This window comes from Onychomys torridus, chromosome 6 (assembly GCF_903995425.1).
Source record: "Onychomys torridus chromosome 6, mOncTor1.1, whole genome shotgun sequence".
NCBI lineage: Eukaryota > Metazoa > Chordata > Mammalia > Rodentia > Cricetidae > Onychomys > Onychomys torridus.
Window position 1 is genome coordinate 42,800,777 of NC_050448.1, and position 24,862 is coordinate 42,825,638.

Here is a 24,862-nt window from a genome sequence, read left to right on the forward strand (position 1 = left end):
GAACAGCTTGAACTGTTTGGGAAGCATCCAGGCAGTGGGACCAGGACCTGTCCTTAGTGCATGAGCTTGCTGTTTGGGACCTTGGGCTTACACAGGGACACTTTGCTCAGCCTGGAAGGAGGGGACTGGACCTGCCTGTACTGAATCCACCAGGTTGAATTGAATCCCCAGGGGAGTCTTTGCCCTGGAGGAGATGGGAATGGAGGGGAGGGGCTGGGGGGAAGGTGGGAGCGGGGGCGGGAGTGGGGAAGACAGGGGAACCCATGGCTGATGTGTAAAATTAAAACACAAATATAATAAATACAAAAAGGAGAAAAAATATACTTAAATTCTATGATGGTGTCTTAATTCCATTTGTTTTTGTTTCTCAGAGGAATGTTTTCAAACTGACACTTTTGCACTTACTGTTCTCTAGGAAATCCTGGGGCAGACATCATCCCTTAGAGAAGTTTGCTTATTCCTAAGATAAGTTAAAAAAGAAAGTAAGTTTTCTTAATATGGTCCTTAGCCTTTTCTCGTCACTTCAGTTAAGTTGTTTCTTTCATATCCTCTACTCTAAAAATGCCAATGAAATATTCTAATGAAACAGGTTCCAATTTCAATGATGTCATATTATACTCCTTGACAAGCGGTATTGTACAGACTAAGATTTTATTCACTATGCTAAGACTACATTATGAAGTGCCAAATCGTCAATATTACCCCAGGGCAACAAGCAGCTGCTTCAGAATCAGCTTGAAAGGGAAGGTTGAGCCAGGTCATCCTGTCACATGGGACTCACAACTCTAATCATCCAGCACAGTTGACACTGTGGTGTTGTTAAGCTCACTGCTCACAGAAGCTGAGGTCAGCTGGATGCTCCTGTCTACAGTGGGGACTCTCCCACCCACAGTTTCCTCAGTGTTCCTCTTTGGCCTCAGCAGAATAATGAAGCACTTGGGAAGAAATATGCATCCTAACAAGCCATAGCTGGATGCCAAAATAGCAAATATTTCCACGGCCACTTTGAATTTGCCTTTGGTGCTCAGGTAAGCAGGGACAAAAGAGATCCAGACAATGAAAAAGACCAGCATCCCAAAAGTGATGCATTTCCCTTCATAATAGTTATCTGGCAGCTGGCGAGCCACAAAGGTTGTAAGGAAACACAGTAAGGCCAGAAGGACATCAAAACCAAATATGGAGCACAGAAACTCTATAGAACCTTCATTGCATTCAAAGATGATCTTTACATTTTGAGGTTCAATGTTCTTGTACACCCTCGGAGGCTCCAATACCAAGTAAGCTGAGCATACACCAATCTCCCCTAAAACACAGATCAGCACAATGAGTTTTCGAATAACAGGGTGCATTGAAATAAGCCGAGTTTTGGATACGGAAATCCTGTAGGCAAAAAAGAGTGAAATAGTCTTTCCGAGTATGGAAGACAGACAAAGGCAAAAGCCCAGTGCCAGAGTGGTCTGGCGGGCCATGCAGGACCAGTTGAGTGGCTTGCCTATGAAGAGCATGGATGAGAGCAGGATGATGACCAGAGACATCTGAAGGAGGAAGCTCAGCTCCCTGTCATTGGCCTTCACCAATGGAGTGTGCCTGTGGATCACATACACCGCCATGACTGCCAAGACCACAAGGGCCCCAAAGATGGAGAGGATGACAAGGGTGAACCCCAAGGCCTCCTCATAAGCAAGGAACTCCACCTCCTTTGGCACACACTTGCTCTTCTGTGCATTGGACCAATCATCTTCCCCACATGAATCACATTCCCTTTGGCCTGTTGAGAAAGAGCAGAGAATTGACTGCAAGAAAATCCACTTGTCACTTTTAACTGTGAACAGTCCAGGACAGCTAAAGACTTGAGCAAGGTATGTGTGTGTGGTGTGTGTGTGTGTGTGTGTGTGTGTGTGTGTGTGTGTGTGTGATCTTAAAATTAGTAGTGGAAAATGGCCTCGGTGCCTACAAATGCTGTGACAGACTGAAAGTTGTTTTCAATTTTAGGAATTGAGCATTTCTTCCCAATCTCTGGCTTTCTTCAATTGATCTTTTCTAATGATGTGCTCCTCTCTTTCTCCTCCATCAGTCTATTGAGCAAAGAGGAATATGTCCTTATCAACCCCAGAACTGCCCACCAATGAGAAAGTCACAGCTACTGAGGAAAAATGATCAAAAGGACTGGGACACAGCTGGTTAAACCCCAGGTGTTTTCAGTTCCTCAGTCAATACCCCTTCATGGAGGAGAATCGTGTGTGTGCCCATCCCAATGTCCCCAACTCCAGATGCTCATTTGAATGTGTGGTGAGGATGAGGATAGGAAGGAAAACAAACCACCGACTGTGGTCCCTGAGGCTAAGAAGGCTAAGTCTGTCTGGATGGAGGCTCTTAGAGGAAGCACTGGTGAACAAGAAAAGCTATTGAGGTGAGGGTGTGATGGGTGAGGGAATAGATCTACTCAATGTTAATTTAAAGGTCCAGGTAAAGACTGGTGTTCCCTGTCAGTCACTCTAACTCCTGGTCTGGACATCTCTGGATGGAATTCTGGGTGGAGACTGGGGACCTGCAGCCAGGGAGTTGTGCATGTTACAGGATGCTTGTTTTCCATCACAGACCATTTTATCCTTCTTACATGGTTACTATTAAGGGTCATGTGACAAAAGACATTTTTTTATTCCTTCTACAATAACAAAAAGTAGAAGTATAAATCAACCTGCTCCAACACACTTCACAAAACCAAGCTGCCTAAGTCACCTCCAGAGAGCAGCAACTGAGCAAGCTGTTATAGGAGTTCACGCAGCAGCAGCTGCACAATGCATGTGTTCTCAGTGCTTAGAACCTTAAGACAAGTGGGTGACTTTTCTCCGACTATAATTAGTGTTGAGTCTATTTTAGAAACAAGTAATTGGAACAATTTATGACTTTATTCATATTTTACATTTTATGCATTTTGTTTGGTGTTTCCTCATGAACTTCATGGTAGTAGGTCTCTTTTGACTTCACAATTGAGAACTAATATTTTTCTTTATTCATGTGTGTATTAGATAATTTTAGAGGTGTCATGAACTTTGTTATAGGCTCCTTATATCTCTTCATAGAAAATATTTGCATGGGGTCTCTGACAACACTTGGATATTCTAAGTTCGTTACTACCAATGAAAAAAGGACCATCTGTACCTGGTTTCTCTGACACATATCCATCAGGACATGGGATGCAATCAAAGCAGCATATGGGTTGCCCCTGGCGAATCCCCTTCCGGGTCCCTGGAGAACACAGTTTTGTGCATACTGAATCTGGAAGCTAGGAAAGACAAAGACAATAGGTATAACAAAGCCTTATTTGTTTACTCAAGAAAGTTCTCAGTTGTATTTCCAAATTGCTGTGTGTCCTGTTAATAAAGGAGATGAAGTCAGGATAGTGAGTGAAGATATCAGACAAATCATGTCAACATGGGCAGCCTAGAAAGACCTTCTACTGAAGAGCAGTCTTGTGATTGACTATGGAAATGCCAAACAAACTCTAATGACTGTTCTTTGTCGTTTTGGTGATCAAGACCAGACCAATATCACGTGAGATGCTGACGATGGGCCAGTTTGCTAAATCTGTTCCTGTTTTGATGAAGCCTGTGATCCCAATAATCATTGTCAGCTCCTGAAATTTATTTATTGTCAGTAAAGGCATCCCCAAATATTCCTTATTATAGTTAGACACCTATTGTATTTGGATTGTAGAAAAGTAGGTGTGTTTCATGAGAAAAATCCTAAAGGTAAAAAGATACTATAGAGAAGGCATAGCTTGAAATGTTTTCTTGCTATCTACATTTAGAAATTTCAGTAGTAATCATAGGCCTCTTTATATTTTTATATTCTATCTACATGGATATGCACTTTGAAATCCAGAATAAACTTGACACTTGTTAATCAGTTATATATAAATCTGGGGAGATAATTACTTACAGGATAGATACAATACATTTTTTGAGCCAAGCATAGTGACAGCTTGAGCTACATAGCTCAGCTCAAAAAACAAAAACAAACAAAAAACCAAAACAACAACCTAGAAAATTTAAGCCTACAAACCCATATACCATTTAAGGCATGGTATGCATTTTTGGTGCTACTGGTAAGCATTCAATTTGTTTGAATTAGCTATAAAATAACTTCATTATATAAATATAACTCAAATTTTAATAGAGAAGATTAAAATAAAATTACTATGTTCTATTGAAACATTCTCAAATATCAATACATTGATAAATTACGTTAAAATTTTCATGAATTTTAGTGTTACATGGATTCTTTAAACTCTATGTAAACAACAATATGGAAAATGTGTTACACTAAGGAAATTGATTTGTAATATTGTAAAAACTTTAGGTGTTTTACATGTATTTAGTCCCTGAAAACAATGAATTTCTTTCTATATGTAAAAAAAAAAATATGGCAGACCAACTAACCCTTGAAGATTCAGTGTTCCAAAATAACGTTGAGTTCTTTCGTATAACAAGTTCAAAATTTGTATCTTGGAATTTGTATTCTCCAATTTTGACAAAGGCAATTTCCCCAGCGTTATCTATTTGCCAATTGAGGATATCATAATATCCACTTTCTGGATCTCCGTTGCTGTCAAACTTTATTTTCCTTCCATCATGGGTAGTAAATTTCAAGCTTTTAAAGTAAGTCAATAGCTAAGAAGGAAGAAGGAGGGAAAAAGAAAAACCTATGTGTAAATATTTTATTACTTAGAAAATAAAGATTTATAAAGAAAGTAGGTTTGAACTCATATGTAATTATGGAATCCTGTTTCATTCTTTTGCCACCTCTATTTTTGTTACCAACTCTGATATACTCTAGCCACAGGTGGTAGTTCAAACATAAAAAGTGGTTGGCTAAGTGGAGATGAGCTATGCATGTAATATGCATGCTGGATTATAAAGCTGTAAAAAGAATGGAAGCTACCTCATTGATAACTTAACATCATTATTTTAATGTCATGACACCACATTAAATTATGACAATTCATTAAATAGTATTTTAAAGAAATTGGGTTAAATAATTTGCTTAATTTAATTTTACCTGTTTTTCCTTAACATTGGCCACTGGAAAATTTTAATTTACCTCTGGTGCATATTAAAAATTGTGTGTTTTTGTTAGATTAACATAAGATTATACTAAATCTTAGCAGTATTATATCTCCATAGTAAGAAACAGGAGAATATTTAGAATATTTTTCAGTCTTCTTACCTTTTCCCCTCCCACTTGCCCTATGTAAGGTTACTAATAGTCCACAACTATTTCTTTCCTTTGAAAATCTCACTGTCTTGTGGAGAGACTAGACCATCTGTTGTTATGTAACAGTTTTTTTTTTTTTTTTTTTCCCAAATTAAAACATTTCATCCTTGTAGGGGAGCTCTTAAAGTAGTAAAGTAAACAACTCAAAACAGCTTCAGGAAGTCCTTGAAACTGACCAGATCCACTAGGTCCCTCCCTGCCAGAGTTAGCAACAAAAGCTGAGAGTCCTACTCAGACTAATTGAGCTAAAGTATGAAGAAGGCTCAAACAAGCCACGCTTCAAAGGAGACTCCTGAAATCAGTCCATCTGCTGGGAAGACACAGAAATCAGCTGGTCTGCCTGGAAGATGTTTAGACCAACTTGGAAAGTACACTCTTTTGAGCTTCCTGAATACTGTGGGATATTTACACACCATGAAGGTGTATTGCTGTGTTTGGTGTAACAAAAAGCTGAACGATCAATAGCTAGGCAGGAGGTATAGGCAGGATTTCCAGGGATAGGAAGGAAGAGGAGGAGGAATCTTGGTATGTAGGAGATGCCAGGAGACATAGATAAGAAAGAGGAGATGCAAGATGAGAGAGAGGTAACACCATGTTATATAATGTAGATTAATTTAAGTAGGTTAATTTAAGTTATACAAGCTAGTTAGGAAGAAGGCTAAGCTATAGGCTGAGCTTTCATAATTAATAAGAAGTCTCTGTTTCATTATTTGGGAGATGGATGGCAGGACAAGAAAGACTACAAGGCAGGTGATGTATATGCTGATCCCTATGTTATGGGAACAGCTCTGGAACTAGATGAGACATAATATATCTTGTTGCCTACAGAGTCCTCATGACTTATTATTATTCATATGTCATGGGTAGAGATTTGGTTATACAGTCCAAACACACTTATAAAGTTAACAGATGCCTTTTACCTGCTTAAACACAAAACACAAAAATCATCTTTAACCAACTTGTGCACACTGCACACTACATACTTGTATTAATGCAGATCTATATATATATATAAAACATTAAAAGTTTATGTGTTCTTTTCAGAGGAAGGGACTAGATACAAATAAAGACAAGTAGCCAGGTGATCCAGCCTCTCAGAATGCCTCTGTTGCAGTTTCCCCAAAATTCTGTGACCAGAACAACTTCAAAGCTGCTAGTTGAGATGGTTCAGCCTCATACACAACTCCACCCAGGACCTCAAATAAGCCCTGAACTTTCCCATTACACAGAAACTGGACAATAAATAATACAGCCAGCTCTCACAGGACTTGACCATTATCCCAATTTTCTCATGGTCTTGTAAAATGCCATTGCTCCTAGAAAGCATGAAGAAGTCTAGAGAACATGACACTCATATTCCCAAGAGGTAGGGTGGGTGGTTTTTGTTCATTTTGTGTGTTATGGATGTTTGTCATCATTTAGAGGTGTTGGTTACACACTGTTATTGGTAATGGTCAGAGAAAAGCTGAACAAAAGACATTAGATTTAAGGACCTCTTTCTGAAGGGAAAAAGGGGGGATATAGTACAGAAATGATGAGATAAAAGGATGAATTGTTGAATTAAACAATCACTAGTCTCAAATATTTTATATTGGTATGGATTTTTGTATATTGATACAAATTTAAGGTTATTTTTGTTTTTAACATACTGCATATATATTTCTACTCTGTTTAAGATATTGTACCTATGTAGCTCTTTAAAAAATATAATGTAAAGTTTTAGTCCTTGGGACATATTTAGGATAATAAGGAAAGAAAAGTTAGTAGTTAGTTATCTATAACAATCAAACTTATAGTCATGTTAGGTATATTTTCAAGATCAGAGACATATTTTAAATCGATAGATGGTCTTCAAACAGTTTAAAGACCTATAGAATTATGGCCTTTAAAATGCTTTAACAACATAAGGCTTTTCATGACAGTGAGACACGTGTGCTCCTGGCAGCACCAATTTACTTCAAAAAAGGTGATGGGCATCAAAGAACCTCCACATGGAGTTTGCTTTCTTTGTGCCAAAATTAGCCACTGGGTGCTTTGACCGCTGACAGTATGATGTCCAAATTGTACAAGCAGGACACAAAAGAAGGCAACTGCCAAAATTTGCACAAGCAAGGTAGGACAGTCCTTCAAAATTCTCACCTCACAAAATAGTCTGTCAGATATTCTAGGCATGTAGGCCAAAGATGGATGCCCCAGTGTTGCAGAGGAAACTTAGGTGACTATCCAGGCAGCCAGATGTTTCTGTCATTTCTATAGTTTTGGAAGTTGCTTGCTTTGTACTTCCTGTTTACTCAGGCAATATATCCTTAGGTTTTTGATGGGGTTTAAGAGCAAATAGTTATAGTTATAGTTTTCCTTGTTACCAAATTCAGAAAAGAAATTTATATAAGAGATGTAAAGTTTATATGGTTGAGAAACATAAAAGCTTAAGTTTTTCACCTAAGGAGATGTTTTAAGGTCTAAAAAGATATTTTTGGATGGTAATAAACATTATGATAGAAAATGGTTTAGGTATAAAATTTTGGACTCACTAAGATAGGATAGATAATATAGTACTTTCTCCAAATTTGCCAAATATAAATGGAGTGGATATTATGAATGTAATTCTGATTTGATAATTGTTCTTATTGTATATAGTTTTACTATGTTAGAGTTAAAATATTTCCTTTTTATTTAGACAAAAAGGATGGAATGTTGTGGGATATTTGTACACTGTGTGAAGGTGTATTGCTGTGATTGGTGTAACAAAAAGCTGAACGGTCAATAGCTAGGTATAGGCAGGATTTCTGGAAAGAGAAAGGAAGAGGAGGAGGAATCTAGGCATGTAGGAGATTCCAGGAGATACAGAAAGGAAACAGGAGTTGCAAGATGGAAGAGAGGTAATGCCATGTGATAGAACATAGATTAATATAAATGAGTTAATTTACATTATAAGAGCTGGTTAGGAAGAAGCCTAAGATATATTAATATGAAGTCTCTGTGTCATTATTTGGGAGTTGTCTAGAGTGGCAGAGAGACTCATTACAGAAAGCTTTACAGTATGCTCCAGGTTCCCCATTTTTGTGAGCTGTCACTCATGCTAACATAGGCCTTGGTGATGTAATTGTCTTTGAGTCATTTCTGCTCCTTTAAGTAATCCCTCACCCATATTCCTTTAAGTAACCTCAGTAAAATTCATTGGCTCACCAAGTTGGACTTTAGAGGTGTCCATACTTTTGGTCTGTTGTGGGCTCCCTATCTGGGGTGAGTAGATGTATGTGTTACATCTCCCCTGGAAAAGTTTTGTCTCACAACAGTTTCTGTTGTAGAAAGGATGTTTAAAGTGCTTAGGGGAGGCAATGGCTGATTAACTTAGGGAATTGGAAGCTCTTCATTTCTCAGAAAGTGTCCACTTTATCTGGGCTATAAAAGAGTAGCAGGAAATTGTTTTGAGAGTATATCTCTGAATTCTGTGCTTCCATAATGCAGAAAAGGACATGGCAGTTCATGGGACCAGTGTTAAACCTATAGGATCAAAGATAGACATTGACAAGAATCCTATGAGAAAATAACCTTTCTCTAACTCACATTTTACCTCATTAACTTTAAATAGATAAGAACGTGCTTTCTTTAGTATTAAGGTAACCAATCAAATGGGGCATATCCTTGATCTTCATCTGCACTTGAAGTTTTCAAAGGATCTAGTGTGGTTACCAGCTCTCCACAGGCCAGTAAGTTTCCAGGAGTTAGTAGAAATAGCCTGAATAATGGTGTCTGAAGATCTAAAGTCTTTTGGTTCTGTTAAATATTGTGACCTTAAGTAAGGCACACACTTATCAACTATTATTTGCCTGGTTGGTGAAGAGAAGGTAATTATTCTTCCCAGTCTTTTTCATAGGGATTAGGGGTACAAACATGAAATAATTTACTAAGTGAATATACTAAGAAAGTATTTTAGTCACCACTTACTCCTGGGTCTACTTTCTGTCAATTGGCCTCTGATTTCTCTTCTGCCCCTTTTCATGTCTAATTTTCTCAAGTGGAATGAAATATGTCAGAAATCATGAAAATTTAACTGTTATTGCCAAGTCCATGAAATGTTCTCCCCCCATAAAAAAGTTAAGCAAATAAATTGTCTAAGACTTCCACACTCTGATCCTTCCCTAGACCAGTCTTCCCACAGTTCCACCTGCATGTCAGTTTTGGATAGTAGAACACAGTTCTCTACCATCATGTTTCTCAAGAATTTAGAAATGGTAAGTATTGGGCATGCAGCTAATCCCAGAGATTGATACAAAGTACACAGTGTGGACTTGTCTCAGAAGGACAAGAAGGTAAAGGAACAAGAGAAGTAAAACAAGAAGACAAAGAGGCAGAATTTAGAAATGTTCAAGTAAATAACAGAATTTCAAAGGTTTTCTAGCCATTCCTGTTGGTAGGATAAGCTTAAAACATAAGTAGACTGTGTATTTATTTTGGCTTTGTTAAACAAATACTTTATATTGATACATTTATCAGGCTTTCCTGTTTATATATTATTCTATACTATAAGGACCTAATTTTTTTTAACTTGTTGACATATGGTGCTATGGACAATCCTGGCTATGGACAACTACTGACTTTTACCTTGACACTATGTGGTCTCTAGACTATCTTTAAAGCCCATTTCACTTGCAATAATTGTTTCTTTGAGCAAATTTAAGTTTAGCATTTCAGTGTCCAGATAAGCTATATGATTATTATTCAGTATGCAGGAGTATTCTTAATCATGACAAAAGTATTCAGAGGACCTATAAAATGATATCTTTGACAACTAAAGCGTAATTTAATTTATCATTGTGTTTTTATCACAGCTTTCTTGATACCAGTGAACATACCTGTCCTAATAGTTTTGTTCTATTACTGTGACAAATATCATGACCAAAAGCAAGAAGAAAGAGTTATTTGGTTTACATTTCCAGGTCACAATCTACAGTTGATGGAAATGGGGTTAAGAACCTAGAGGCATATCCACAGAGATATGCTGCTTACTGGTGTGCTTTGTGGCATATGATGAGTTATTTTTATTATAAAGTCCAGTCCCACCAGGCTAGAGATGGTGCCATTCAAAGTGGACTGAGCCTTCCCATACCAATCATCAGTCAAGACAAGCTCTTACAGACACAGGGCAAGATGATCTGGGAAATTCTTCAGCTGAAAGTCCTTCTTCCTAGGTGATTCTAGGTTGGGTCAAGTTGATATATAACTCTAATCAGCATCCCTAGCATTCGAATCCTGCTTCATTTCTAAGTTCCATGTTAGTAACTGGAAAGGGCACACTCTACAGAAACAGTTGACATTAAAGCTGGGACAGAGAAAGCACAAATGAAGCTGTAATGTGTGGAAGTTTCAAAAACAGGAAGTTCTTGGAAACGATAGAGGGAATGTTAATAAAAGGAAGAAGAACTATTGTTAACATGCAAAGTGGCTTTCAACAGTCAAATCTGTGAGCTTTTGGCAGCAGAATAAATAACTCATAGGACAGAAATTTCCTTGAGTCTGTCTTGAGATCCAGAATTGGTAGAGTAAAAATAGAAGTCCGGATAACATGAGGATGGAATGAGAGAAATGTCAAAAGAATCATTTTTCAAGCAGCAGAGGAAGAGGTATTTAGGGCAAGAATAATTTTAAATGGATGATTAAATTGGAGAGAGAAAATACAATAAAAAATATGAGAGTTTTACAGCTGGAAAATATTCCTTAGCAAGATAATTCCTGTTGTTATTTTGTTTTGAGAGAGGGCCTTACTCTGTATCTCTAGTGTGCCTGGAACTCACAGTGTAGGCAGTGTTAGATTTGAACCTATGGAATACTGTCTCAGCTAGAATAGAAGGCATGAGTCACCACACTTGACTCCCACAAGATAACTATTAATTCAGTAGAGAAACAGTATTTTTCCGGTGAGAAAATTGGTGGCATCACTTAACAGTAATAATGAAAGATAATTATATCATTTGAACTCTGATATCCAATATTTAAGGACACAATTAGGGCTGGAGAAATGTCTCAGATATTTTTAGAACTTGTTGATCTTTAAGATGACCAAGATTTGATTCCCAGCACAGATATGGCAGCTTATAATTGCCTGTAACTCCACTTCCAGGTGAGTTAATGCCATTTTCTGATCTCCAAGGGCACTTGGGATACATGTGGCACATACACATACATGCACACAAAACATTTATTCATATAGATGTAATAGGATGAAAGGGTAGATTAATGAACTTTTAAAGAACAACAACTTGTTTAAAATGTCTTACATTGATATAGATTTTAGTCTATTGATAGAAACTTAAAGTTGATTTTGTTATATATATTTCTACTCTCATTTGAGGTATTATGTTTATGCAACTCATTTAGATTGTAATGGATAGTTAAGAAATACAGATCAATTAGTCTTCTATGATAGTCAAACTTTATGTTAAGTTTTCTAGGTATACATAGATTATTTCAGATAGACAGGTAATCTTCAAACACTTCAATGGTATATAGAATATGGCATTTAAAATACTTTTAAAATTTAGACTTTCTAGACAGTGAGACATGTCTGCTCCTGGCAGCACTGATTTACTTCCGAGAGGAGGATGGACATTAAAAACACTTCATATGGAGTTTATCTTCACCTTGGCAAAAATAGCCATTTGGGCAAGAAATTGTTCTTGCCTGGACTGCTTGATCAACTGGACATGCAGGACCCATAGAAAGGTGACCACTAAACTTTGTTTGACAAAATGGTCCTTCAGGTTCCTGCTTCACAGAGGAAACTGGTAGACATTCTACAGGACACTGAAAAAAGTGACTAAGAGACTCTAGCCCTGTGGGCTGAAGACAAATGCCCCAACTTTACAAAGGAACATTAGGTGACTGTCTAGGCTTCCAGCTGTCTCTGTCTACCCTATAAGACTCCCAAAAGTTGCTTGCATCCTTCTCCTGGTTCTCAGGTAATATTATATCCTTCTGAGGTCTTTGATATGGTTGAAGACTAGATAGTTATAATTTCCTCAATTATGATAAAAGATAAGTTAGTCATAAAACTTTAGACTCACAAATAGAAGATAGATAGGATATCTTCTTTAATATTGTAACTGTAATTCTTGCTTGATAATTGTTTTGTTATCTGAAATTTTATTATATAAAAGTTAAAACCTTGCCTTTTGAAAAAAAGAAAAGGAGAAGTACTATGGGATGTTCTGTATGTCAAATGTGTTGCTCTGATTGAGTAAAATGAATAAAGCGCTGATTGGCCAGTTGCCAGGAAGGAAGGATAGAGTAGGCAGGACAAGGAGGAGGAGAATTCTGAGAAGTGAAGGCTGGGGAGGGAGATACTGCGAGTCACCACCATGACAAGAAAGAGATAAGGTACTGGTAAGCCACAAGCCACATGGCAAAGTATAGATTAATAGAAATGGGCTAAATATAAGAGTAGGAGCTAGACAATGGTAGGCCTGAGCTAATGGCCAAGCAGTTTAAATAACACAAATGTCTGTGTGTTTATTTTACAAATGGGTTGTTGGACTAACAGGGCTTGGTGGCACCTGGAGAGAAGCTCTCCAACTACAATTTATATGCATAAGATAAAATGAATCCCCATCTCCAAACAGACACAATATCATCTCTGTTATTTTTTCCAAATAAAGTATATGTCAACCTAATCATGATAAAAAAAATCATACAAGCCCAACTTGAAAATCAGTCTAAAAATGCCTGACCAGTGCTGATTAAAAGCGTTAAGTATAAGGGGTTGGAGGAATAGATCAGTGGCTAACAGCATTTGTTGCTCTTTCAGAGGACCTAGGTTTGGTTCCAAGCACCCACATGGTGCTTCCCAACCATCTACAACTCTAGTTCCAGGGGATCTGAGCTCCCTTTTCTGACCTCCATGGGTATAGCCATGCTTGTGGTGCACTTAAATGCACATGGGCAAACACTCATGCACATTAAGTAAAGTAAAATAAAATAAAACTTTAAAACAAAGTATCAAGGATAAGAAAAACACTCAAAGAATGGTCATAGATGGTATGGTGAGACTGGGAGGGCTAAGAAGAGTCAGCACTGAATGCAGTCAGCCAATTCATACATGAAAGTAAAAGGGATATACAAGGGTCCCAGCCACTGTGGCCTCTATTAAATGGACAGAGTGTGATACAAGAGTAAAGAGATGATGGTCAGGCAAGGAAGAAGTGACAAGTTAGAGATGCTAAGTGAACCTCTTGCAGGGCTGACAGGACCAGGGCAGGGAAGCTCAAGCTCTGTATTTCTAGTAAGAGGGAGGTAAGAATGGAAATAAGCAGGAAATCTTGGGTGAGACCACTCACGCTACCAGGTACCACCATGAATTGTTTGACAGGAGATGAAGGACAGGCAATGTGGATGTGACTCTCCCAGATAACCCCTATAATCTTCACCCCCTGACATCCTCCTATATCCTAAACTGGAGGGACATACATGTCTTTGCCTGCTATGAACATGATGTTTTGGGACTCAAGTAGTTACCTTAGATTACAAGTCCCATATTGTTTACAGGGAACAGAAAAAACAAAGAAACCAGAGTCACTAAATCATATTCTACTCCTAGGTACCTTTAAATTTAGTTTCTGTCAAGAAAAGGACTCTATTTTGTTAAAGGCATTATTATAATTTATTTTGTGGGACAAGATTTTTAATCATTGACAACAAATCTAATTTAGTAACAAATAAGGACTTAAAATAACAATCAAGCCATTCAGGCAAGCATTATGGTAAGCGTTGACACTATAAAATTATATGGAAGCAGATCAGCAGTTTCAATGGGATGAATTTGGCAGCAAAAACTTGATTTTTCCTTATGCTGTATCATAGGGTAAAATAACTTACCTCCCTGGGCTCAAAGTCAGGCATATGTGAACATTGTTTATCTTTTTTATCTATTTCATCCAAGTCACATCTGCTGAGACGATCCAGGGCATAAGCCATAGCATACACAGCTTGTTTGACGTTGTTCGTGGTTCTGAGCTGAGACATATCCAGATAGGTATTTTTCAGGTCTTCCAGCTTCTCCTCTCCAGTGCAGAGATGATCAGACATGTCATACAATCTGTCTTCTTTGCCAGTCATGTTCACTCTGTGGTCCACATTGTAAGGCACACTGCTGTTGGGCCAGGTGCAGTTAAAAGCAGTTTGCCAGAATTCAATGGTCAAGACATCATTTGGATCCTTGCTAGGGTGTACATCATAAAGAAATTCTTTTAATCCTGGTATAACGGCTCTTGGTACTGCAAATCCGATACTTCCTCCAAAATATGGAAAGTACTCAGGCTTTGCAATGAGGGCTGAGGTAATCCAGGCTTCACTGGCTATCCATGTCCTATCAGTTATGTTGTGATGAATCATTTCCAGCACAAAGGGTCTGAGGTCAATGTCAGTTGTGAAAAGCACAACAACTCTGGCAGTGGAATCCTTCACTGCCTTAACAGCTTTTTGCATTTTCTCATTAGAATAGACTTTGGGAATGGTTTCAGAGAAAGCAACACAGAGGTTGGCAGTCTCCATTTTTTCCCTAAAGGATTTTACTCCATATTTTCCATAATCATCATCAGCTGCAATAGCGCCTACCCAGACCCAACCAAAGTGTTTGATAAGATTCACCATGGCCTCAGACTGGATCTTATCATTGGGTATTACTCGAAGATAAGATGGAAACTGGAATTTGTCACTCAGAATTGGGCAGGAAGAGGTATAGCCCACCTACAATTGAAAATATTTATAGTTATTAGGAAGCCAGAGCCAAATCTTAAACAACAGCCTCAGAATATTCTGAAAGGGAATGAGCTGACTAGTTCTCTCTTGGCCCTCACATCCTTCTGTAGACATGACTTTCTACAGGTGCTTCTGCCTGGTGGGTGGGGACTATTCTGTTAACACTTTGGTTGCCCTGACAGTGCAAAGGGTGTCAGGACTGCCACTTGTTAAGATGAAGATAGTCGATGCACTACATTTTGTAGTTGGGACTACAGCATGGTCAGGGAGGCCACCTACACCTTCCTTTGTCTCCTGGACTCTGGTGACTCCTCTGAGTCAATATATCTGCACGCTTCATCAACTTCAGCATCTCCTGTGCAGAGATGATAGACTGAGTCCAAGTCTTTGTCTCTTGCACACCCTCCCGCTCTCACCTCTGCTCCCTTACTTCCCTTCTGTTCTTTCTTGTCTCTTCTAGTTTCCTTCTGTCAGGACTCCTGAGAGTACATAGGTCCTGACCTTGCCCTGAGTGATGATAGAGTGTGCTAACCAACTGGAAATCTAAACACCTTTCTCCAAGTTGCCAGAAAGTCTCTTTGTAATGTGCATAGATAAATGAAAAAGCATATTCTCCTCAGTAGTCCTTGTTTGTATTTAGCATTTAGGGGGATCTAAGCATGGAGCCCATATTCCTGACATTCATTCATGTGTCTCTGCTGTAGTGTACCCTCTGTGTTGATGACTTGCACCTCAAAACACATTACCTTCTCCCCATCCAGTCTCATGTCACTAATGCATCACCTCCAGTCTGACCTTCTATATTATACCTCCATAGCCCCAGACAGTTGATTCCTTCGTGAATGCTGTACATTCCTGTGTTCTCTTACCCCCTGTCTTTCCTCCCCTTCTTATTCCACTGGCTCATGTTTGTATTTTCCTTTTTAACCACACAAAGAGCAGATTCCTGGGAGGTATTATGTAGGAACAAACCTCTTTGAGAAGCAGTGACAGCAGATTTCCAAGGCGTGCTCAATTATTTGCCTTCTAAGATCTTGTTGCTTGGACCCCACAGGAAAATTAACATAACCATAACTTGGATGTTAAGGTTTTTTAATATCAAAGTACTCAACAGAAGATTTGTTTTGCCTTTTCCCTGCCAGGTTTACTATAAGCCTCCATGGAGAAATGTATCCAGAACTCGGCTATGCTTGAGTTCTATTAGAGTTTAGTGGAAGATGGAGCACACAGCAGCTGCAGTTTGGATGAATTCATGAAGCCCACCCCTAAGATACATGCCAAGTCACCCACCTTCCTTGTATTCTGTTTTGTGGTACTTTCCTGTTCATCCCCCACACACATTTGAAGCTCTCTAAGTTAAACACTCTGTTGGGCTGAGGCTGTGGGTCGTTAGTGAAGTATTGTCTACCATGAGCCAGAGAGAGAGACAGAGGGAGGGAGGGAGAGAGAGAGAGAGAGAGGGAGAAAGGGAGAAAGGGAGGGAGGGAAGGTGAAATACTGTGTGAGGGGTACTCCCATTACTTCAGTAGCCCCAATAAACTTCTTCATTCTTCATATTAATACATTCTGACACTTTAATGAAGCAGCCATTGAAATAACTCTAGATTCCTTTTTATTTTCCTAATAATTCATGCTTTGCAATCACTTGTTCTTGTGCTGACATATGCCACCCTCTCTGGGCTTAAAATAACTTACGAAGTTAGCTAATGTGAAATTCCCAGGCCCATTTTTCGCATGTCAGTCTGATGATTTTGCTCATGACTAATAAGCATCACCAGAGCCCCAAACAAAAACCAGTTCCTATTCCAGCCATCAATCCACCATTGAGTGTTTATGGAGAAGCTCTGCTGTGCTCTGCACAGTGCACGGAGCATGGTGATTAGTGAGATGTAATATCACATCACCACATCACGGCTCAGTCAGTGCAACCAAGATGCTCCAGGGGATTAAGCAATCTCAAGCCACCTCTAAATAGGCCTTCCTGTGCACTACTGGGGCTTGGCTGAACAGAGTAACTGGGAGTACTCAGCCCATTTTACATAGTCTCTGCAGTTTAGCCTCTCTGGACCTCACTGTCATTCATAATACTTTCTACACACAGTATTTACACCTTTCTTTCTTTCTTTCTTTCTTTCTTTCTTTCTTTCTTTCTTTCTTTCTTCCTTCCTTCCTTCCTTTCTTTTTTTTTTTCTGAGACAGGGTTTCCTGGCTCTTTCTTCCTTCCTTCCTTCCTTCCTTCCTTCCTTCCTTCCTTCCTTCCTTCCTTTTTTTTTTTCTTCGGAGACAGGGTTTCCTAGCTGTCCTGGAACTCAGTCTGTAATATGTAGACCAGGCTGGCCTTGAACTCACAGAGATCCGCCGGCCTCTGCCTCTAGAGTGCTGGGATTAAAGGCCTGTGCTACCCCACCCGGCAGAGCATTTGTATTTCTTTCTCAGTACATAGCACACTATTTTGAGATACCTGAGGTAAGTAATACAACCCCAGAATTCTTGAAGCTGCAACTGACAAGGATGATCCCCCGGATCCAATAATTCCTACTAGATATTTTCCAGTGCTGTTTCTAAAGTTGGGCTTGAATTCCTCCTGCCCGGTCAGAAAGGCCAAAGCGGTCTCCATTGTTTTGGAAATGCTATAGCAGCTGTCAAAGATCTGATAGCCCAGAGTGTGGTTGGGCAAAATGTCCGTCCTCTGGTTAATCTCCTTGATGGTGTGGATCATGGTTTTCATCCAGCGGAAACCCCGGAAGTTAAAGCTGGAAAGGAAAAGCTTCTGTGAGGCACTGGACACTGGAGGCGGGCGGGGTGGGGTAGGGGTGGGAGTGGGGGTGGGAGATGTGGGTACGGTTGTGGGTGGGGCACTTCTCTGGGAAGGAGCTTCAGTTACATGAGAGATTACAGCTTTTTGCTGAAGCAGCAGCAGGAACTTCAGTTGTCTGCATGTGTCAATTTTTCATAAATGACATTACAATTTTAAAAGATCCAAATATTAGTCATGTCCAGCCTTTATAAATGACTGCTTTATGTTTTTTTACCTTATATATCTTTTACATGCTACAATATTTTCAAATTTCTGATGATCTCTTTTCAAAATTTGTTCTTCTAGTCACAGTTCTCTTTACCAAACACACCTAACAATCCCTCAGAACAAGCTTTCTCATTTCACTGGAGTGCCGTTAGGACATAGTTCTCTGACTTATTTTCTGAACATTAATTATAATGAAAAATAATTTTACTACATTAATACTTATGGCATAAGTTATGAAAAGCAGTATGTAAATTTTTGTATACTATGACTCCAATTACATAAAGCATCTTGCTGTTGAGAGGCGTTTAACGAAATTGTCTTCTTGCTGTTCTCACGTAAAAACATAAATGTGAGCCTCCTCCTTTTTAATTCTGCAGCCATTGAAAAGGAAAATATTTCTCCTGACGTCCATCACCATATTGTTTTTAAAGCTTTCTGCATGAAATAATACCCACCCCCCCTCTTCTTTTCACCTAGCCATACTTTAACAAAATTGTGCAAAACAATTATCTGAGTAACTGTTCTCTTACTACCCTCTGTAGCTAGTTGTAGTATCAAACTTTATATCTCCAGCTTAGTAAGTATTTTAAATTCAATACCTAACAGTAAACATCTTTCTTCACAATTTGAAATTTTCCTTCCTGTCTGTGTTTTTGCACATTCTGGTGTGTCTGAAACAGGGACATCAATATCACCTTTTTTCACTCTCTGCCTTGTTGTCTGAGACAAGGTCTCTCACTGAACCTGGATCTTGACTTGGCTAGCCCAGCTGGCCAGCAAGTCCTAGTGATCTTCCTGTCTCTGCCCATCAAGCACAGAGTGCCACCACCCCGAACATTTTGTGGGGGTCTTGGGGCCTCTAACTCAGATCCCCCTTCTTGCAAGGCCAGGACTTTACCAAATGAGCCCCCTTCCCAGGTCAATCTATTTAATTCATGTTTTGGTTTAGTATTGCTTTTCATTTAGTATGCAGCTGTTGAGTTTCTCCAGTACTGTATACAATAAATATAGTAATGAAGATCCTGTTTTCAATTTCTTTTCCCTGAAAATGTTGATTTATGTGAGTAAAGAGAAAAGTAACTAAGCAAAGCAAAAAACAAAACAAACAAACAACAATAAAAAACCAGTGAGGGGAATAGATGTATGAGCAATGAAACACAAAGAGCATGCAGCCAGAGCAAATTAAGAGCAGTGCCAAATCTAGAAGGATACTAGAGAGATGGAAGAGGGCTGCAGACAGACAGCTGGTGAAAAGTTCTGACAGCTAGAGAAGGTGTAACATTCAAGGATTGAAGAGGTCAGTATTTTTGGAAGGCAGAGTGGGGTAGGATAGCACAGTTGAAAAAAAAAGTAGCAAACAGAAGGAACCAGACACAAAAGCCTTTACCATCCTGTTAGTTACTTTCCAAGCTCACACTGATGGCATAGTATAGCTTCAAAATAAGTACAGCAGTATCTATCTTTTTCAAATAAGATAGCATTTCATTTCATGAGCTAGAAAAACATCCATCTGCTTTAAGCCTGTAACTCCACCTTTAAATTAGCCAAAGACATAGTTATCTTTGGATAAAAGGAAAAGGTTATCTGCCCTAGTATTTACAATATTGAAAAACTGGAATAATCTTCTACGTCTAGTGGTGGCTCATCAGCTGTGTGGGAATATTTTCCATTATTAATACAACCTCAAATTTTGTGGAAAATAAACTTCAGAAGTTCCAGGAATGATTGGAGACCAAATTAAGTAATTCAGTTTATGAAAGATCAGTGTGGTGCACTATGGTAAAATCTAAAGATATGGAAGCTGCGGTTAAGTGAAGACCTGCTGCTATGATAACTAAGCAAACCCTCAAGGCTTGAGCGTTTTGCTTCCCGCTGAGAATGCAAACATGTTAGAGGGATGAAGAAAATGACAATGACGGACTCATCAAACTTTTCACTTTGCCAACAACAGTACAGACGATTGCTCCTTCCAATAGCAGCTCTAATATGAAGCATGGAATGGTATAAAAGGAAAGAAGTTGTGATTGGTATAGAGTTAATGATGGAAAAAACTGCACAGATATTTAAATACACATCTACAGTGATAAAGATCACATGACAGAAAAGCCTGCTGTATTAATATGTCCAATATAAACAGTGCCTTTCATACTATTTAAAATCATAAATTTATTCTTTAAAAGATCCAGAAAGGGATATAAAAATTAAAAAAAGTACTGCTTTGTGATGCCAATGGAATTGTAGATAATTGTTTTCTTTTAATTTCTGGTATATCTCATATCTAAACTTCCCCTTCTCTCTCTCTCTCCCAATGTGTGTGTGTGTGTGTGTGTGTATGCATACATATATTCCCAGACATCTATCCTATCCCAACTTAGTTTTTCTCACAGCAGTATCATGAATTCTGTTTCTTGATATAATATCTTGGAAGAGACAGCTGTAGGGACAGAGCTTTTCTGCAGCTCAGAATCCTGCCACGAACCTTGCCCCAGCCACAAGCCAGAGTTCCCACACTACACACTTGAACTTATGATTGTAACAATTAACAATAATTGTTGCTGTTGCTGTGTAGCTGCAGCCACACTTTGCAGCACCTGAAACATCAGTGTTCCCCAACAGAGGTCTTCTGAAAGGGTAGATTCTTCAGCAAAAGTGGGATGCAACCCCTGAGTCTATATGTCTAAGAAGCTTTTAGATGCTGCTGCTGCCCAGAGAACCCTCTGAGGAACAACTTTCTGAGGCAACCCTCCCTCCTACTCCCTACTCTAAGATAAAGCCAGAATCAGAGAAGTTCCACTAGAATCCAGGCTCCATGCTAACCTCTCTTCTCCAGCCACTCAAATTAACGTGAAAAAAAAAAAAAAAGATTGATCAATGACTTACCCTTCACACATGGCTGATACTGGTTCCCCATCAGTGTCATCTGTTGGGATGGTCCTAGAGTGAATAGGAAATAGTCCCCCAATAACAACTGAATGGTTTTTGGCTTCTACATATCCAGTCAAATTAAACTTGCGCAGTAACCTGCATGTTGACTCAGTCTCGTTTTCAACTTGAGCACGTAATTCGACCCATAAACATGCAGTGAATCCAAGAACCAAGCACCTCTTTCTGCTAACCATTTTAATATGGCAAGTTTGAGGATCATAAAAGTGTTGAAATCGCACACGTTTTAAAGGAGCACCTTGATGGAGTGTTGGAGTGTGTATGTGCCTCAACCCAGTGACCTGCTTGCTGCTCCTTGCTAGATAATTTCAGGTCCTAGTCACAGATCTCACAATCACTCGCAATTTATGGATCTGGACTTGGAGCTGAGCAATCCTCTGAGAAGAGACACCTGAATCTCCTGTATGCTTTGCAATGATAAATAATGACAGAATCGTGGGTTTCAGTTTGAAAGTTGTGGTAATTTGTAGAAACTGTCTTTTCTTGTTTAGCACAGTCAGCTTTGTTCGGTCTCACTGCAGCCAGCCCTGCTATCTTCTCTACCCCAAAGATGAGGAAAAGTATTCTGCTTCTTTATAAAGGACCAAAAGGGGGGGGGGCAGCAGGTCAAGCTTTCTCTTTCAGTTACAGAAACAACTGAATAGAAAACTGTAAGAATTGAAGACTTCAAGTCAAATCTGTGTACTGCCATTTTTATTAGTATGGTGGTAAGAAAGTCATACAGTTTCTCTGCCACAATCACCTCATCAATGGCTAAGCTACCTTAGAAAATCTGTGTTCAGCCCCAGGACTTGGGGCATGTCAGGCAGATACTCCACTACTGCCCACACCTCCAGCAACTTCTGCTCCCTTGCTTGCTAGGCCTTACTCAAGAGACAAATCTTTTTTATCCAGGCCAGTTCCTCATGATTCCCACTCTCCCAGTCATCCTCTCTGCTCCTTCTCAAACATTCCCTCCCACCCCCACTTATAATACAGTTTATAGTGCATAGTCAGAATAAAATTCAGCACGAATTTCTGGGTCATGGAAAATGTGTAGAACATTTGATCACATGACTTTGCTCCAAAGGACATTTTAAGGAACCAATAGAGATCTAAAAAAGCAAGCAAGCAACAACAACAAAAAAAACCTCTTGGTATATAACTTTTACTTATAACACTAAAGTTATAATAAACTAAAAGCTACATAGGGAATTTGGAATCAGGTATAACTTAGTCATCTGATAGGATACTCGGTTCTGTAGACCATGTTCCTAAAAGCATTCACTGGCCAAAGAGAAACCCCAGTACAATTCAAGTGAAAATAACAGATAACGGCCAGAGGGCTCAAGGAAACCCAGAGAACATGGCCCAAAGAATCAACTAAACAGGGCTCATAGGTTCCCACAGAGACTGAACCACAAAGCCTGTGTGGATCTGTGCTAGGTCCTAGGTCCTCTGCATACAAGCTGTGGTTGTTTAGCTTGGGGTTTTTGTGGGACTCCAAAAAGTGGAAGTGGGGGTGTCTCTGACCCTTTTGCCTGCTCCTCGGACCCTTTTCCTCTCACTGGGTTGCCTCATTCAGCCTTGATACGAAGGTTTGTGCCTAGTTTTATTGCAGCTTGCTGTGCCCTGTTTGGTTGATATCCTTGGGAGGCCTGCTTTTTTCTGAAGGGAAATGGAGGAGCAGTGGATCTGGGGGAGAAGGAAGGTAGAGAGGGACCTGGGAGGAGTGGAGGGAGAGGAGGCTGCAGTCAGGATGTATTATATGAGAGAGGAATAAAAAGAAGAAGAACATAACAGATAACAAAGCAACATTTAGATTTACATTCCAAATTTCTAAAATTTACTAGTATTTACAAGTGAAATTTACTATTATTTACTGGTTTTTCTCCTAAAAAGTGTGTTTAAAAGGCTAAAAAAGGAGTCACTATGAGATAGAAGTCAAAAGAATAGGTTTCATCTTTTCTATTGTTTTATAGCCAATCATCTTTGTGTTTCCATATTTATTTTCAGGTCTAATCAATGCTCACATAACACACCTCAGGGCTTTATTTTGTGTAAATTTTAACTCTTTCATATTCCTCTATATTATCTCATAGGATATGAGGAAATTGTTTCTTTTTCTCTAATGAATGAAAATATACCACTGAAAGAAATCCCTTCTCATTTTTAAAAACAATTATTCTCCATGTGCTCCACCAACTATAACCTACAACATGCATATGTTTTTCATGTGCTACTATAAGGATCACCAGTCACCTGGGCCACATGATAGTCATTGCCTTCACCTCATCCTTGTAAAATTTCTTAGTTGTTGGCTAAGCACAGCCCATCACCCACTGACTCTAGAGTTTCCAAAAAGAAAGGCTCTCATTTCTAACTCACTGGTGAACTATGAGCCTACGCTCAATTCCCCATAGTTGACTCCACCTTCAGAATACTCCTGTCTTGATGAAGTGCTATAAGTGTCTCAGGTGTCTAGAGAGTTTTCACCTTCCAAAGTGTACATGTCTCACATAGTCTCCCCTTATACTTTCAAGATGTTGCTGACAAGATTTAGTGAATACATAGATTCTCTCAGGACTTGCTTCCTGGAAGCTCTTCACAGTTTGGCTTCATATAATAAATTGTCCCACTGGATGCATAACCATTCCTCAATGCTAACAGCATGGGAATCCCTTCCGAGTTTATGGGCTTAGTCCAGTTTTCTCAGAAAGCTTTGGAATGATTCCTCACTCATGCTTGGCCTCCATTTCTTACCAGAGGGCAGCTGTTTCTGAGCAATTACCCTTTGGTTGCCAAGGATACCCTTGGCAATGGTATGTTTATCACCCACAGTGATTGTTCTAATCCTCTCAGGAAATGCTGTTCTAGAGACCATAAAATTATCAGCATATGTTATGTTAAGTCACGTTGTTATTTTAAAGCTTGGGTTTCATATGTTCAAATTGTCTCCTCATTCCTTAATCTTCCTCTAGGTCAGGAATTATTTTCAGGGTTTAGAAGCTTCTGAATTGTACACTAGCATCAGCTATCCAGTTGGGGAATCTTTAGAACACTGGTATGGTTTTTTTTTTTTTTTTTTTTTATCATGGCCACAGTGACTGTATCCTCCAACTGCTATAGAATTCAACAAGGATAAAGAAGAGGCTACAAGAAGTCACCTCTGCACTCACAGGGCAGGGTCTTGTGACAACAAAACTCCTCAGGTGACTGTTTTGCTTCTCTTCATTTCACAAATGAAGAGCTGTGAGCTCACAGGGCTAATGCGCACTGAAACACAGGCACAAAAGCTCACGTCCTGTTTTAGACCCATGAAAGGAAAGGACATGAGTGAGGTCTAGGAGGGCGGATTCCAGCTTTAGTCTCTTCACTAGTTGGCCTTCTCTGCTTCTGTTGGGATCCTAGGTCCCTTATCTCTTTATACCAAACAGCCTTGATTTTTTTCTTGTTGCTGTTTTGCCTTTTTTTTTTTTTTTTTTTTTTTTTTTTTTGACTCTGAGGATCCTAATGAGTCAGGAATTCTCTGGTTGTAGGTGAATTTTTCTAAGACTCAAACTCAATGGCACAGTACTTATAATGCAGCCCAAGCTAGCAGTGGGAAGTTGTTTTATTGCCTCCCAAGGTGGGATTGTTTCTTTCACTGTATTTTGAAGTTAGGTTCAGGAATCCCTGACTCAGGCAAATGATGCCATATGAATGTTGGTGCAAATAGCCATGGGTGTTTAATTGCATGTGGATGCTCATAGCCTCTTCGGTCTGAGATGTGACCGTACGCTCCTCTGTTATCCTTTGCTGTGTTTCATCCTTGAAGATCTCTAAGGGCCCTGACAAAGATCAGGCTGCCCTCCAGGAATAGTGACAGACTTTGTCCAGACTTGT

The 24,862-nt window shown here is 39.2% G+C and overlaps 1 protein-coding gene across 1 annotated transcript; it reads right to left on the bottom strand.

The window, feature by feature from the left end:
• Positions 1 to 785: 785 nt before the first annotated feature.
• LOC118586097 (vomeronasal type-2 receptor 1-like) lies at positions 786 to 21,174 on the bottom strand. The gene is made up of 6 exons (XM_036191225.1): positions 20,936 to 21,174; positions 17,492 to 17,783; positions 14,149 to 15,018; positions 4,443 to 4,673; positions 3,163 to 3,286; positions 786 to 1,768 (listed from the first exon to the last, which is right to left on the bottom strand). Exons 1-6 carry the CDS (start codon positions 21,172 to 21,174, stop codon positions 786 to 788), a joined length of 2,739 nt encoding a protein of 912 aa, XP_036047118.1.
• Between the last annotated feature and the right edge of the window lie 3,688 nt (positions 21,175 to 24,862).